At 47.7% G+C, this 15,773-nt stretch overlaps 1 protein-coding gene across 2 annotated transcripts in view; it reads left to right on the top strand.

The window, feature by feature from the left end:
* PCYOX1 (prenylcysteine oxidase 1) overlaps positions 1 to 8,686 on the top strand; it is a 56,415-nt gene extending 47,729 nt beyond the window's left edge. For both annotated transcript variants that reach the window (XM_063932087.1, XM_063932086.1), the window contains exons 5-6: positions 3,948 to 4,100; positions 4,832 to 8,686. In XM_063932087.1, the coding sequence (XP_063788157.1) occupies positions 3,948 to 4,100; positions 4,832 to 5,493 (815 nt within the window). In that variant the 3' untranslated portion in view covers positions 5,494 to 8,686. The remainder of the gene's footprint in view (positions 1 to 3,947; positions 4,101 to 4,831) is intronic.
* The last annotated feature ends 7,087 nt before the right edge of the window (positions 8,687 to 15,773 follow it).

Here is a 15,773-nt window from a genome sequence, read left to right as displayed (position 1 = left end):
TACACATCAACATGTTGGAGCTAAGGGCCATATACAACGGCCTTCGACAAGCGGAGAATCTTCTTCGCAACCTACCGGTTCTGATTCAATCGGACAATGTCACCGCAATAGCTCATGTGAACCGCCAAGGCGGGACAAGAAGCAGAGTCGCGATGGCGGAAGCCACCAGGATTCTTCGCTGGGCGGAAAATCACGTAAGCGCTCTGTCAGCTGTCTTCATTCCTGGAGTGGACAACTGGGAAGCAGATTTCCTCAGCAGACACTATCTCCATCCAGGAGAGTGGGGACTTCATCAAGAAGTCTTTGCAGAGATAACGGGTCTTTGGGGAGTTCCTCAAATAGACATGATGGCGTCACGCCTCAACAAGAAGCTTCGGAGGTATTGTGCCAGGTCCCGGGACCCTCAGGCAATAGCAGTAGACGCTCTGGTAACGCCATGGGTGTTGCAGTCGGTCTATGTGTTTCCTCCTCTTCCTCTCATCACAAAAGTGTTGAGGATCATAAGACGAAAAAGAGTACAGACAATACTCATTGTTCCAGACTGGTCTCGAAGGGCCTGGTACTCAGATCTTCAGGAGATGCTCACGGAAGATCCCTGGCCTCTTCCTCTAAGGGAAGACCTGTTACAGCAGGGGCCCTGCATGTTCCAAGACTTACCGCGGTTACGTTTGACGGCATGGCGGTTGACCGCCGGATCCTAGCGTAGAAGGGTATTCCGGAGGAGGTTATACCTACTCTAATAAAGGCTAGGAAGGAGGTGACGGCAAAACATTATCACCGTATCTGGCGGAAATATGTCTCTTGGTGTGAAACCAAGAATGCTCCTACGGAAAATTTCCATCTGGGTCGTTTTCTCCACTTCCTACAGACAGGAGTGGATATGGGCCTAAAGTTAGGCTCTGTTAAAGTACAGATTTCGGCCTTGTCAATATTCTTTCAGAAGGAATTGGCTTCTCTCCCAGAAGTCCAGACGTTTGTAAAAGGAGTACTGCACATCCAGCCTCCTTTTGTGGCACCATGGGACCTGAACGTGGTGTTGCAGTTCCTTAAATCACACTGGTTTGAACCCCTTAAAACGGTGGAGTTTAAATTTCTCACCTGGAAGGTGGTCATGTTGTTAGCCTTGGCATCTGCGAGGTGTGTGTCAGAATTGGCGGCCTTGTCTTACAAGAGCCCTTACTTGATTTTTCATGTGGATAGAGCGGAATTGAGGACTCGTCCTCAATTTTTACCTAAGGTGGTGTCTTTGTTTCATATGAACCAACCTATAGTGGTGCCTGTGGCTACGAGTGACTTGGAGGATTCCATGTCCCTGGATGTAGTCAGGGCCTTAAAAATTTATGTAGCCAGGACGGCTAGAATTAGGAAAACAGATACATTGTTTGTCCTGTATGCTGCCAACAAGATTGGCGCGCCTGCTTCGAAGCAGACTATTGCTCGCTGGATCTGTAAAACGATTCAGCAGGCTTATGTTACGGCTGGATTGCCGTTACCGCATTCAGTAAAGGCCCATTCCACTAGAAAGTTGGGCTCTTCTTGGGCGGCTGCCCGGGGCGTGTCGGCATTACAGCTTTGCCGAGCAGCAACTTGGTCGGGGTCCAACACTTTTGCTAAATTCTACAAGTTTGATACCCTGGCTGATGAGGACCTAGCGTTTGCTCAGTCGGTGCTGCAGAGTCATCCGCACTCTCCCGCCCGATTGGGAGCTTTGGTATAAACCCCATGGTCCTTACGGAGTCCCCAGCATCCTCTAGGACGTAAGAGAAAATAAGATTTTAAACCTACCGGTAAATCTTTTTCTCCTAGTCCGTAGAGGATGCTGGGCGCCCGTCCCAGTGCGGAAAATCTGCAAGACTTGTATATAGTTATTGCTTACATAAGGGTTATGTTACAGTTAGAATCGGTCTTGGACCGATACTGTTGTTTTGTTCATACTGTTAACTGGTTATGTGTATTCCAGGTTATATGGTATGATTGGTGTGGGCTGGTATGAATCTTGCCCTTAGATTAACAAAATCCTTTCCTCGTATTGTCCATCTCCTCTGGGCACAGTTCTCCGAGGTCTGGAGGAGCAAGTGCACACCATAATAGAAAATTCTTTTAGGTGCCCATGTCTTCTGCGGAGCCCGTCTATACCCCATGGTCCTTACGGAGTCCCCAGCATCCTCTACGGACTAGGAGAAAAAGATTTACCGGTAGGTTTAAAATCTTATTTTTTCTGGCACCTCCAAAGGCTGTGAGAAAAAAGTGTGCATAGCAGCTAATCGGCGTCTATTTGGAGCAAAAATTGAATAGCTCTGATAGACACCCATTGCTATAGACTACCAGTAGGGGGCGCGAGGCACAATTAAATTCCCCCCCAATGTATTTATTTGTACAACACTGATACAATTGCTCTGTGTGATATCAATGTTGAAGCTGGATGTAAATGCATCATAAAGCACAATGTGACTGAGCGAGAGATTTATTAAAGCCTGAAGAGCGATAAAGTGGGGAGAGAGAGAGTACCAGCCAATCGGCTCCTAGCTGCCATGTTACAGGTTGTGTTTGAAAAATGACAGGAGCTGATTGTTTGGCACTTTGGGGTCAATTTACTAAGTCTTGAATGGAGATAAAATGGACAGAGATAAAGTAACTAACATGTTAAGGTGGGTACACACTGGTAGATATATCTTCCGATCAATTGATTGGCAAATATATCTATGGACGGATCGGGCAGTGTGTTGAGCATACACGCTGGCCGATCCGTCGGGTACTGACGTCATGCTGTCAATCGCCGCCGGCCGCCACAGCATGTGTACGGGCGGTTGGCCGACCGGCCGTACACACACAGCAACGCGCCAATATATCGGTAGATATATTGGCCGTCGGCTGTGCTGCGGGGCCGACGCAATACGTCTGTGAACGACGGAGTTCACCGACGTATCGGCCGTACACACTGGTTGACGGACCCGTGATATATCGGCCGTTCAAGAGAACGCCCAATATATCGGCCAGTGTGTGCCCACCTTTATAGGCCGGGTTTGAAAAATTAGTTAGGAGCTGGTTGGCTGGCACTTTATCTCCGTGCAGTTTATCTCCATCTAAGGCTTAGTAAATAGACCCCTAAATCTCTCTCCAAGGCTTAAAACGGGTACACACTGGGCCAATATATTGTTTTGGCAATCATATTTGGCATACCGCTTAGTGTGTGTGCCCAATATGCGGGTACCTTCGGTAACTAGCAGTGTTGCCCGGCTGGCCCTGCTGCACAGCCAACCAGGCAATAACGCTAGCGATCGTGGCATGTGTAATGAAAGGAGCGATTATGTTGCTCTGACCTTCATTACACCGTTCAATTTGCACCCAGGATCCGATGACCCTACGGGCCGACATATCAGCTGGGGACACATCGTCCCACTGTGTACCCAGCCTCCGTAAACCTACCCCAAAGTACCTATTATTCAAATACAGCCTGTAACATGACAGTTGGGCGCTGATTGGTTGGTTCTTTATCTCTCTCCAAGCTTTGATACATTTTCCCCTGAGATACTTGGACTTGCACCTGTACAGACAGATGTATTCCGTTTGGCCACCCATGTGTGCAACAAATTTGCATTCAGATTATGGGGCAAATGTACAAAGCCTTGGAAAGTGATAAAGTGGAGAGGGAGAAAGTACCAGCCAATCAGCTCCTGTCATTTTTCAAACACAGCCTGTAACATGGCAGTTAGGAGATGATTGGCTGGTATTTTATCTCCGTCCACTTTATCACTCTCCAAGGCTTAGTACATTTCCGCTTATGGTTGATCCAATAGAGCATTCAACCACTTTGCATGTTGCTTGGTCAGATTTACACCTCTGCTGTTATTTCTTCCACCGTTATAACTGCACTGTTGACTTTTAACATAAGCAGTATAAAATGTCCTTTATCTGCGTATATCATTCCTTACTGTTTGCTCTTCTAGGGGCGGTGTCTCTGGCAGGTACTGACTCAGGACTGTGGTCAGTGGAAGGAGGGAACAAGCTTGTGTGCACTGGCTTAATCTATGCTTCAAAGGCCCAGCTAATTCAGGGCACTGTCACCTCTGTGCAAGAGAAGGTTCGTCCTACCAAGTCTGGTGAGTGCCTCTACTCTTCAGTACACAAAAAGAAAAATGTTTTTGTGACCATGCACTTTGTATTTATAATATTACAATCATGGGTGAGGGTTTAATTACTTTACAGTGGTGGGGATCTCGCTCAAAAGTATCCCTTTAGCAGCGAGCACTTTTAGACGAATCCAGCATTTGGCCTGGCGAATCGGAGCACCGTTGCCGGCATTGAAAAGTCGCAGCAATGCCTGATTCGCCCCCCTCCCCTCACATCTATTTTAATAACCAACCCCCTTAATCTTTATTTTGTTGTTTCTTTAAAATTAGACTATTCAGGGTTGGAAGAAAAACTTTTTTTTTTGTTAAAAAAAAAACAAAAAACACATCCTTTTTGGTTTAAACCATTTTTAATGAAAAGAAAATTATTCCTGTATTTGAAACTGTGATTAACCATGTTTTACTGCTTTCTAACATTATATTTTTGTTTTATTTTACATCTTTCAATAAAACCAATTTTTTATAGCCTATTATTCCTATTACATCTGAATATATGTAGGTAGCCTAAACATTAATACATACAAAGTACACTCAGAGATGGATGAAATTGAAAATAAGAACAAGTTAATGTTGAGCATTAGTCCTACTTATTACTTATTATAATTTAATAAATCTGAATAGTAATATAAAATGGAAAATTCAAAAACACTTTTCAGAGAAACACACACATTAATCCATTATCGCTTGCATCTTTTTTTTAGGAGGTACAGTGAGACTGTATGAAGTTATCTATGAGACCAGCACGGGGTCCGGACAGGGCATGTATGATATTATATTCTTAGCAACACCTCTTAATAAGGGTATTGCCAACATTAATTTCCTGGGCTTCAGTCCACCCATAGAGACATTTTCAAAACCATACCAGCAGACGGTGGCCACCTTTGTCCATGGACGGATCAATGCTTCTTTCTTTGGCTGCTCAAAGCCTTGTCAGTTTGACCTGTCCGAGATATTAACCACAGATAATCCAAAAACTTTCATCAGTAGTGTCAGTTCCGTGTCTCCGGTAAAACCAGTGCCCAAACCTGATGTTGCAAAAACCTCCGACCTTAAGGTCTATAAAGTGTTTTCTCCTGATTCACTGATGGATTATCAGTTGCGCCTGCTGTTTGAGTCTTATCATGCGGTAAGTGAAAGAAAATGGCTGGCTTATCCGAAGTATAGCCCCCCCGAGAAACTGCCCCCAATAATCTTGCATCCTGGGATTTATTATCTGAACAGCATAGAATGGGCAGCCAGTGCTATGGAGATGAGCGCCATCTCTGCCAAGAATGCCGTACTTCTAGCTCATCATCGGTGGTATGGAAAGGAAGGATACATTGACCAGGAGGATTTAGCAGAGCGGCTCAAGTCTGAGTTATAGGTTGACGTTTTAAGTTTAGACTGCGAAGAACAATTGTAGCTCATACCAAGCAATCTTCCAGTACAGCGAAACCCAGTCCTCGTTTTTTTAAGCAGTGTGGGGCTGGCTGCTGTAACTCTTTCCATAATTTTGCTTTGGCACTTTCTCTTGGGGTAGCCATCAATGGAGCATCTACCTCCTTTTGCTAAAAAGGTGTTAATGAAAATGTGCATTATAGGACCATGAAGTGTAAAAGTGCAATGATTTTTGTGCTGTGCAGTCCTTATAGAAGAACTCATAGAAACAGAATTTGACGGCAGATAAGAACCACTTGGCCCATTTAGTCTGCCTTAAACACATGTACACACACTTACACACCAGGAGTGATTTTTGCCGGGACCAATAATTTACATATTTTAGGTGTAATTGTATTATGGGTGTAGAGCACAGATCCGGTGCCTAACAACCTGCCATTCATTTGGAATCTCTGTTTTGAGGAGACAGAAGAGTGTATACTTAAGTTGACGGCTGCTACAGCATCTGATCCATTATTTTCACGCTGTAGAGAACTGATGTGTCTCTGATACACCTTTCACACCGCCAATGTCTGATCCCACCCGGGAATTGGAAACAGGTCCTTCCCAGGTGGGATCCAGCATTGGACGCTGCTGCTGGCTTCCCCGACCCGGCAATATGCCGGGCTGTTTGCCATAGCAGCGGGGGTGGAGGCGGCGCTGGGAGATGAGATCATCTTCACGTCGCCTCTCCCTGTTGTAGTAAACGGGTCCCTTCGACCCGGGAGCTCGTTTACGCTGCCATTGACTCGGTTTTCAACCTGGGTATAACACTGCTTTATTCCTGGGTTGAATTGCTGGGTCAGGCGACCCGGGATGTCCGACATGGCGCTTTCACACCGCACGCTGACCCGTGTCGACCCGGCAATATGCTGGGTCGATACCGGGTTATTTGTGCGGTGTGAAAGGGGTATAAATAGAAAATTATTGTGACATTCCTAAATTGTTTGCTAAACATTCCAGTAGGGGGAGTACCTGAGTTACACTTAGTCTTAACACTGCCACTACTATTATGATGGTTCTAATTAAGTTGAATTCTACTTGAAATTGTTATTCTGGTTATTTGGTTCCCCTGCTGATAGTACTGTCCTCAAACCATAATAAAAGTTAGAAAGAATCTGAAGAACCATACCACTTGGTTCCTGGTTTTAATCACGAAGTAACTACTGAACATTGTATGAGACTTTGCGCTGTAATCAAAGCAAGATCATTAATAGCAGCCTTACATAATGGTTTGTGAGTTCCTTGGTCCACAAGTATACAGTAGCCTAGATCCCAACACTATTTTTGTTTAGATCTTGTTGAATTATGTTTGATCACCCACCACTCCTCCATCATTGTCTCCACCTAGTCCTGTAGTCACAGACGTATAAGGTTCTCTGTCTCATTCGTGTCCATGTACCCATTTACCAATATATTCTGTCTAGTGTCCAAACTTAATGCTGCAAAAGAATTAACCAAATTAATAAGGCTGTTTTTGAGAACCTCACAAAAATAATTTGTTTCCGAACCACAACCAATTATCCTTTATAGTTTCAAGCCTCCGGAGAGAGAAGATTGGATTATGATCTTTCCAATATAAGTACATTACAACAGTATTTGAAATGTATTTATTTTACCCGTGTAAATTAGGTGGATGAGTCTGAAGTCTGGTACTTTATCAATATTCTAACGTTTCTAGTATAATAATAGTAACCATCACTATTAATCACAGATAAGCCACATTCCTTGCAGCGTTTAATTTTGGGACTTCTCATGCCAGATGTGTCCTAGTGGTTTACAGGATTACGTCCTTTATGTTATGCGGACTCCCGTAGTGGTGTTGGCTCTATTTGTGAAGATCTATAAACTGAAAGAAAATGTTTTGCACTAATTTTGTAATAATAAAACTTATGGTGGCTGTAGCATTACAGGTGTATTGTATATGTATAAATCAACTCCTGTGATATCTGTATAAAGAGGAGTTTGGATTCCGCAGTAAATCTTAAGTATTATAAGAAATAACGCACTATTCAAAGTTATTATGGATATTAGTCACTTTGGATTTCTGTAACCAGTATAAAAGTCTGCCTTCAGCCTTTTGCTTTTGATTGGTTATAAACTCATCTATCGGTGGGATGTAGTGGAGTCCGAAATCGCCGGGGTGTGGGATGCCGGATGATCTCGGATGTTTTTTTTAGGGGCAACCATTTACAAGGCATGGTTTTGCCTTGTAAGTGATTGTTCCTTTAAAAAAAAAGCCTGAGACCGGCCGGCATCCCGCACCCCTTGCGATCTCAGCCTCCATTACATCCCACCGTATAACGTCTAATATCTTTTATTAGTAAGTGTTTAGTGTTTTAGTAATTTATTTGGTGCTTTTGTTTTTTCTTTTCATGTTTATTATTGACTGCAAGTCACTGACTCAATAAAAAAAAAAAAGTTCTATAATAGAATGTATAACAGTCAGTACAGCAAAACACCAGGGGGTATTTATTCTATAAGTGACTGTAGACATCTGTCTGATGACTGCATTTATTTTATAAATCATTAAAGGCATGGCAGAATCTGATTGGCTGATATGGTTTACTTTAGTTGCCGATAAAATATTCTAAAACATGCTGCGCATTATGTTTCCTCCACATTAAAAGTCACCAATAGTGGGAAACAATATACGTATTTCCCAGAATGGGAAGAGAAACATCTCTTGGAGCCGAGTGTGGCCCAAGGCAGAAAAGTGGGCAGTAATAGAGACACTATAAAGCAATTTTTGTGAACTGACCCACATCCAATTTTATTGTGCAATAACTAAAAAGCCTCATCAGCAAGTTTAATGGGTGTATGTCCGGAGAGTCAGAACTGGATGACATGGAATGGGGGACCGGCCATTATTTATCCACTCACCCCGGCTGTAACCAGCTCCTTTTGAACCAAACATATTACACCTGAAGTTTAAAATGTATACAGCAAGACAGGAATATAAATTGTGCATATATATTGTTCATTCTGCAATGCTCCCTTGTATGATTGTACCTGAGTGACAACTGTGAGTGATGCGTGATGAATAAAATGGTCTCTGGATTTTTATACTTTGATTTCTATAACCAAGAAATTTGCAAGAGAAATGAGATGTAATAAAATCGATTCCTTATTTCACCAGAGTGACTGCCTGCTGCCTTTTAATTTAGTCAACTGTAATTTGACTGCGCTACGATGCTTGTGTCGGCTCCACACAACTTTTTTTGTTTGCTCAATGGAGGCACCTGTTTGTTTAACCACATTTTGTTTCCTAGGAAGAAGAGCAGTGGATTAGACCAGTGTGTATGCAGGGTGTAGTATGGTATGCCGGCGGCCGAGCTCCCAGCGACCAGCATACCGGCGCCGGGAGCCCGACCGCCGGCATACCGACAGCGTGGCGAGCGCAAATGAGCCCCTTGCAGGCTCGCTGCGCTCGCCACGCTGCGGGCACGGTGGCGCGCTACGCTCGCCACTATTTATTATCCCTCCAGGGGGGTCGTGGACCCCCACGAGGGAGAATGTGTCGGTATGCTGGGTGTCGGGATTCCGGCGCCGGTATACTGTGCGCCGGGATCCCGACATTCAGCAACCAGAAGACCACCCTGTATGCATATGGGGCACATATGCTAAGTAAATGCAGATCATTGCACTCTGTAAATAGTTACAGGTTTTTAGGCTGTTCCAAGACACTGTACTGTACAGCAATGTTTCCCAACTCCAGTCCTCTGGGACTTCTCCCTATAAAATTCACTTGACAAGCTTCATTCTGTGTATTATATTATAAGCCATAACTGAAGTGATTTACCGTGGTAGGGACAGTAGTTTTAAAACAGGGGTCCGGAAAGTCATTATGTTTGCCAGGGATGCACAATCCCCTGGTTACTGCACTAATCACCACCACCTCCATTCTCCTCCTTTTTCCCTCCAAATCACCCTAACTTCTCCCATGAATTAGAGGGAGGAGGATAAACTTTTTTTATTTTTTTTATTAACAGTTTCTTATATAGTGCAGCATATTCTGTTGCGCTTTAAAATTAGCCATATCTTTGCAGCTGTCTGGCCTCCATATTAGTGTTCTCAAGCCACAGCAGAAGTACAGGAAAGCTGCAAGAAGCCCAACCATGGGACACCTCGGTTGTGCCTTCACTTACTAATACCCCTTTCACATCGCACTGAAAACCCGGTATCGACACTGCATATTGCCGTGTCGAAACGGGTCCGTGTGCGATGTGAAAGGTCCTTTGTTGAATTAGCGGGTCGCCTGACCCGGTAATTCAACCTGGTAAAAAAGAAGGGTTCTTACCGGGTTGATTACCGGGTCAGGCGCAGTGTGAATGGGAGCCGTTCCGATGCGAATCGGCTCCCATTCACAGCATAGGCAGAGGCGGCGCAGGAGATGAGCTCATCTCCCGGCGCCGCCTCCACCCCCGCCCCTGCTGCTGCGCCCTCCAATGCTATGGCAACCGACCCGGTATATTGCCGGGTCGGAAAGCCAGCAACGGAGCGCAAATGCCGGATCCCACCCGGTAAGTACACGTTTCTCTTACCGGGTAGGATCCGGCATTTGCGATCTGAAAGCGGCATAAGAGATCTGCTTTTTTTTTTTTTTTGTACAATTTCTCCTTCATCCACTAGGGGACACTGGAGCGCAGTTACAATGGGGGAATAGTAGGCAGTAACTGGGAGCTGGCACTTTAAAACTCAAACACTGTGGCTAGCTCCTTCCCTACTATGTTTCCCCTCCAAGCAAGTCTTGGGTTTGTGTCCAAGGGAGCTGGTCACTCTTGGGTTTTCTCTTTTAAGAATTTTTTTTTTTCTTCAGACTGGCAGCTCTGCCACTGCCAGTCTGCACCGCGGGAGCTTCCGGCGGGGTCCCATCGCAGCTGCGTGCGGCTTGGGATGGGCCCCGGCTGAAGGAGACACTGAGCTCTCCGGTGCGTGCGGCGCGTGTCGGGGCCGCTCCGTCGGCAGAAGATTCCGGCAGCGGTAATTTGCGGCCGGACACCGCGTACGGCGCGTGTCGGGGCTGCTTCACCAAGGGGTGAGTAAAAGCATGCAGACTTTTATTTATACTGTATAATTTATTCATTTATTTATTTTAGTGCTCCGGTCTCCTTCCGCACCTAGGGCTGGTCCCGGCGCCGCAGCTCCTACCCGCTTCCCCCCCCCCCTCCCCCCCCCGCCCGCCACTCTTAGGGCTGGTCCCGGCTGCGGCTCACTCTCCCCGCTGTACGCAGGTCCCGGCTCGCTCCTTCAGCCAGATCCCCGCTAAGGGCGGCTCACAGAGCCGGCACGGGGATCGCGCTGGAGGCGCGCAGCAAGTTTAAATTTGGCGCCTTTGTGGAGGGGGCGGAGCTTAGCCCCGCTCTACTCCGCTGGACTCAGCGCGCGCTGACGGCCATTTCCCGAGGCTGCAGCGCGGGAACCAACGGGACACGCAGTGAGCTGGTTACAGTGGGGACAAAAAGGGGGCACCTGTATTTTTTTGTTAGGGCTGCTTACACTGCACAGTACAGTGCAGGATACTTTGGGCTGCTGTGGCTGTGCTTCTCCCAGCTCTCCCCCCCTCCCTCCCCTTCTGCCTATTGCTGTGTGGGTGTGGGGGAGGGTGACAGCTTGGTGCTGCCATGGCAGGCAAGGGTTCCAAGGCACCTCAAAAACAGAGTCTTCATTTATGTGAGGAGGTGGGGGGGGGGTCAGAATCTACCCAGCCCTCATCAGAACCCCAGAGCACCCCTGCATGGACATCACAGCTCACGGAGGTTATGTCCCTGCTGATTAGGGAACTGAAGGCATCTAGGGAAGACAGGCGGCCCGGTCCCGGAGCCAGAACCAGCATGGGCTATTTCCCTTGCGAAATCAGTTGAAGGGCTCTCTAGGGCAGTAATCCCTTCTCAAGCCCCGTCCTTTAGTCCTCACACACAGGCTTCTAAAAAAAGATTGCTAGCCTCTGTGTTGCAGGAATCTGACGATGATATTCCTCAGTTAGATGAGGCGGTGGTAGATGTACAGGATACTGATGACGATCAGGTGTACGAGGACTCTGAACCAGTAGCTCAGGGTATAGAGGCTCTTATTACTGCTATTCGCTCAGTATTACAGGTGGAGGAGACGGAGCAGGACGCCTTATGCCCTTCCAGGTTTGGCACCAACCAATGCTTGCCGCTGACTTTTCCAGTTTCGGAGGAGCTGGATGCACTCATCACGGCAGCCTGGAAACATCCAGACGCGAAGTTTCAGGTATCAAGAAAAATGTTGTCTTCCTATCCTTTTCCCGCAGATAGCAGGACACGTTATGAGACCTCCCCGATTGTGTATCCTTCGGTGTCTTATCTGTCCAAGAAGACGGTTCTGCCGGTTCTGGAAGCAACTTTGCTTAAAGAGGCGTCAGATAGGAAATTGGAATCCACCTTGAAGACTATTTACTTGGCGGCGGGGGTATTACATCGCCCAGCGCAGGTAGGTTGTTGGGTCAACAAGGCGATGGAGGCTTGGGCGGAGCAATTGTCCTCTGGAATTCGGGACGATTTGCCGGCGGATCAACTGATACAGTTGGCGGAACACATCCGTGAGTCAGCCCTTTATCTTTGTGAGGCTTCCAAGGACATCTGCATCATCTGTGCTAGGATTTCTGCTTTAGCAATTTCGGCTCGCAGAGCTCTCTGGCTGCGGCAGTGGCAAGCGGATACGGAGTCCAAGCGGGCAGCAGAAGCGTTGCCCTTTACGGGAAAGGTCCTGTTCGGTAAGGGTCTGGATGCCTGGATTTCTCAGGCCACCGGAGGTAAGTCGACTTATCTTCCTTCTGCTGCTCCAGCCTCTCGCAGGCCCTATAGGGGCCCCTCCTTTCGGGCCCCTTCCAGGTTTCGAGGCCAGGGGGGGAGCTTCCGCCTCCCGTGGCTATAGGGGTAGAGGCAGAGGTTCCACAGGCTCAACCCAGTCAGAGGTTAAATCCGCCGCCACTACCACCGCATGACGAGCTCCCCTCCCACCTGGGGGACCACAGGGTGGAAGCTCGTCTGTGGGACTTCAAGGAAGTCTGGATACAGTCCTGCCCAGGTGCTTGGGTCAGGGATCTCATCACTTGCGGTTACAAGCTCGATTTTCAGACCCGCCCGCCCCAGCGGTTTTTCACCACGGGTTTACCAGTTTCCGACAGAGGAGTTGCCTTGCAGGCAGCGGTCCAGAAGCTTCTAGCCGCAAGAGTACTGATCCCTGTTCCCTCTCAGCATCGGAAACAGGGATATTACTCAAGCCTGTTTCTCGTACCGAAGCCGGACGGCTCGGTCAGGCCAATCCTGAACTTAAAGGATCTCAATCAGTATTTGAGGGTATTCAAGTTCAAGATGGAGTCCCTCCAGTCTGTTATTGCGGGTTTGGAGCAAAACGAGTTTCTGGCATCCTTAGACATCAAGGATGCATACTTACATGTTCCCATTTGGCCTCCTCATCAGGCTTTTCTCCGGTTCGCGATACAGGATGCTCATTTCCAGTTCCAGGCCCTTCCGTTAGGTCTCTCTTCTGCTCCCAGAGTGTTCACAAAGTCATGGCAGTCATGATGGCCCTACTTCGGGAGCAGGCTGTGACGATTGTTCCCTATCTGGACGATCTGCTCATAAAGGTGCGCTCGGTGGAGCTTTTACTTCAGAATATCCGGATAACGCAGTGCCTTCTGGTTCGGCACGGGTGGATCCTGAACTTCCAGAAGTCTCACTTATGCCCCTCACAACGGTTGCTGTTTTTGGGAATGATTCTCGACACGGTTCGTCAGAAGATTTTCCTTCCTCAGGACAAGATCCTGTCTTTACAGACGCTGGTAAGATTGGTCCTTCGACACCGTCGGGTGTCGGTGTATCTGTGCATTCGCCTTCTGGGAAAGATGGTAGCGGCGTTCGAAGCTCTTCTGTACGGTCGCTTTCACTCTCGACCGTTTCAGCTGTGTCTTCTACATCAGTGGTCAGGATCTCATCTGTTCCTTCATCAGCAGGTGTCGCTATCTCCAAAGGCACGGTCGTCGCTTCTCTGGTGGCTCCAGTCGGCACATCTGTTGGAAGGAAGGAGGTTCGGAGTGTGGGATTGGACTCTTCTCACCACGGACGCAAGTCTGCGAGGCTGGGGGGCAGTGACCCTCGAACATCGGTTCTAGGGACGCTGGTCGATCCACGAATCCGCTCTCCCGATAAACCTTCTCGAACTACGGGCGGTATACAACGCCCTACTTCAGGCACATCACCTGCTGCGCGGTCAAGCGGTCAGGGTTCAATCTGACAACGCCACAACGGTAGCGTACATCAACCAACAGGGCGGTACTCGCAGCCGTGCGGCGATGAGGGAGGTCACCAACATACTTCTCTGGGCGGAGGAGTGTGCGCTGTCCTTCTCGGCGATATTCATTCTAGGAGTGGAAAATTGGGAAGCCGATTACCTCAGCCGACAGGACATGCACCCGGGAGAGTGGTCACTCCATCCCCAGGTGTTTTGTCAGCTTGTCCGCCGGTGGGGAAGACCACAGATCGACCTCATGGCATCCTGGCTGAACCATCAGCTGCCTCTTTATTACTCAGGGACGAGGGACCCAGCGGAGGCGGGCGTGGATGCCCTCACGTCTCCTTGGAATTTTCGGTTCGTTTACCTCTTTCCTCATTTCCCACTGTTGCCTCGGGTTCTGCAACGCATCAAGAGAGAGAATGCTCTGGTCCCTCTGGTGGCTCCACATTGGCCACGTGGGGCTTGGTACTCCACCCTACACCTGTTGTCAGTAGCCGAGCCTTGGCCCCTGCCACTATGGGACGATCTACTACAACAGGGTCCTTTTCTTTATCCAGACTTACGCAGCCTACGTTTGACGGCGTGGCTGTTGAAAAGGCCATCTTGAAAAGGAAGGGGATTCCTTGTACGGTTATACCTACTATGCTTCGGGCTAGAAAGTCAGTCACATCGTCTCACTACTACCGCATTTGGAAGGCCTATGTGGCCTGGTGTGAACGGCGAGAGTTTTCTCCTTCAGTTTTCCGTTTAGCCCGCCTTCTCCGTTTTTTACAGGCAGGTTTCTCGGCAGGCTTAAGACTGGGTTCACTAAAGGTGCAGGTCTCTGCTCTTTCAGTTTTCTTCCAGAAAAAGTTAGCCTTGCTGCCGGTAGTTCAGACTTTCTTTCAGGGGGTTCTACGAATACAGCCTCCCTTTCGCCCTCCGACAGCACCATGGGACCTCAATCTGGTTCCGATATAAAAGATAGATAGTGTCTAGTTAGACAGTCAATAGATAGACACCATATGTTAGACAGACATTAGGTCGACAGGGTCAAAAGGTCGACATGAAAAAGGTACACACCATGTTTTTTGCATTTTTGTGGTTTGTGTGGATAGTTTTGTCATCTGGGACCCCCAATTGTAGAAAGGCATACCCTCGCCACGCTTCGGGCACGGTGGCTCGCAGCTCTCGCCACACGGTTTATAACCAACTCTATGCCGACATGGATAGAGAAGGTATGAAATAGTCCAAATACATGTTAAATAAAAAATTGTCTATCTTTTATGTCGACCATTTTCATGTCGACCTTTTGAACCTGTCGACCTAATGTCTGTCTAACATATGGTGTCTATCTATTGACTGTCTCTAACTAGACACTATCTATCAACCGGATCCCCTTCAATCTGATCCTCTCTTTTCTGCAATCTTTGTTGTTTGAGCCTCTGGAGTCAGTGGAGATGAAATATCTCACCTGGAAGGTGGTTCTTCTCCTGGCTCTCGTTTCGGCCAGACGGGAGTCTGAACTTGGGGCTCTCTCTTGTCGACCTCCTTACCTGGTGTTTCATGCTGATAGGGCCGAGCTCCGTACTCGCATTTTTTTTCTACCTGACGTGGTGTCCGATTTTCACATCAATCAGCCACTTGTGGTTCTGACCCTCTCTGTGGACTCTCCGGATTCGAGATCATTTGACGTTGTCATGGAGCTCAAGATCTATGTGGATGGGACTTCGGCTATGCGGAAGTCCGACTCTTTATTTGTTCTACACGATGCTGCGCGCTGTGGTTGGCCGGCTTCTAAGCAGACTTTGTCACGATGGATTCTGCTGACCATCAGACAAGCTTATATGGCAGCTTCTCGGGAACCTTCGTCTTCAATTTCAGTGCGCTCTGTGGGGCCTTCGTGGGCGGCTGCCTGTGGGGTCTCCATGACTACTTTATGTCGGGTGGCTACTTGGTCGGGCCGACATACGTTTGTCAAATTTT

Source organism: Pseudophryne corroboree, chromosome 6, assembly GCF_028390025.1.
Source record: "Pseudophryne corroboree isolate aPseCor3 chromosome 6, aPseCor3.hap2, whole genome shotgun sequence".
Taxonomy (NCBI): domain Eukaryota; kingdom Metazoa; phylum Chordata; class Amphibia; order Anura; family Myobatrachidae; genus Pseudophryne; species Pseudophryne corroboree.
Note: the sequence above shows the minus strand (reverse complement) of the source record. Positions and strands in the feature narration are given on the sequence as shown.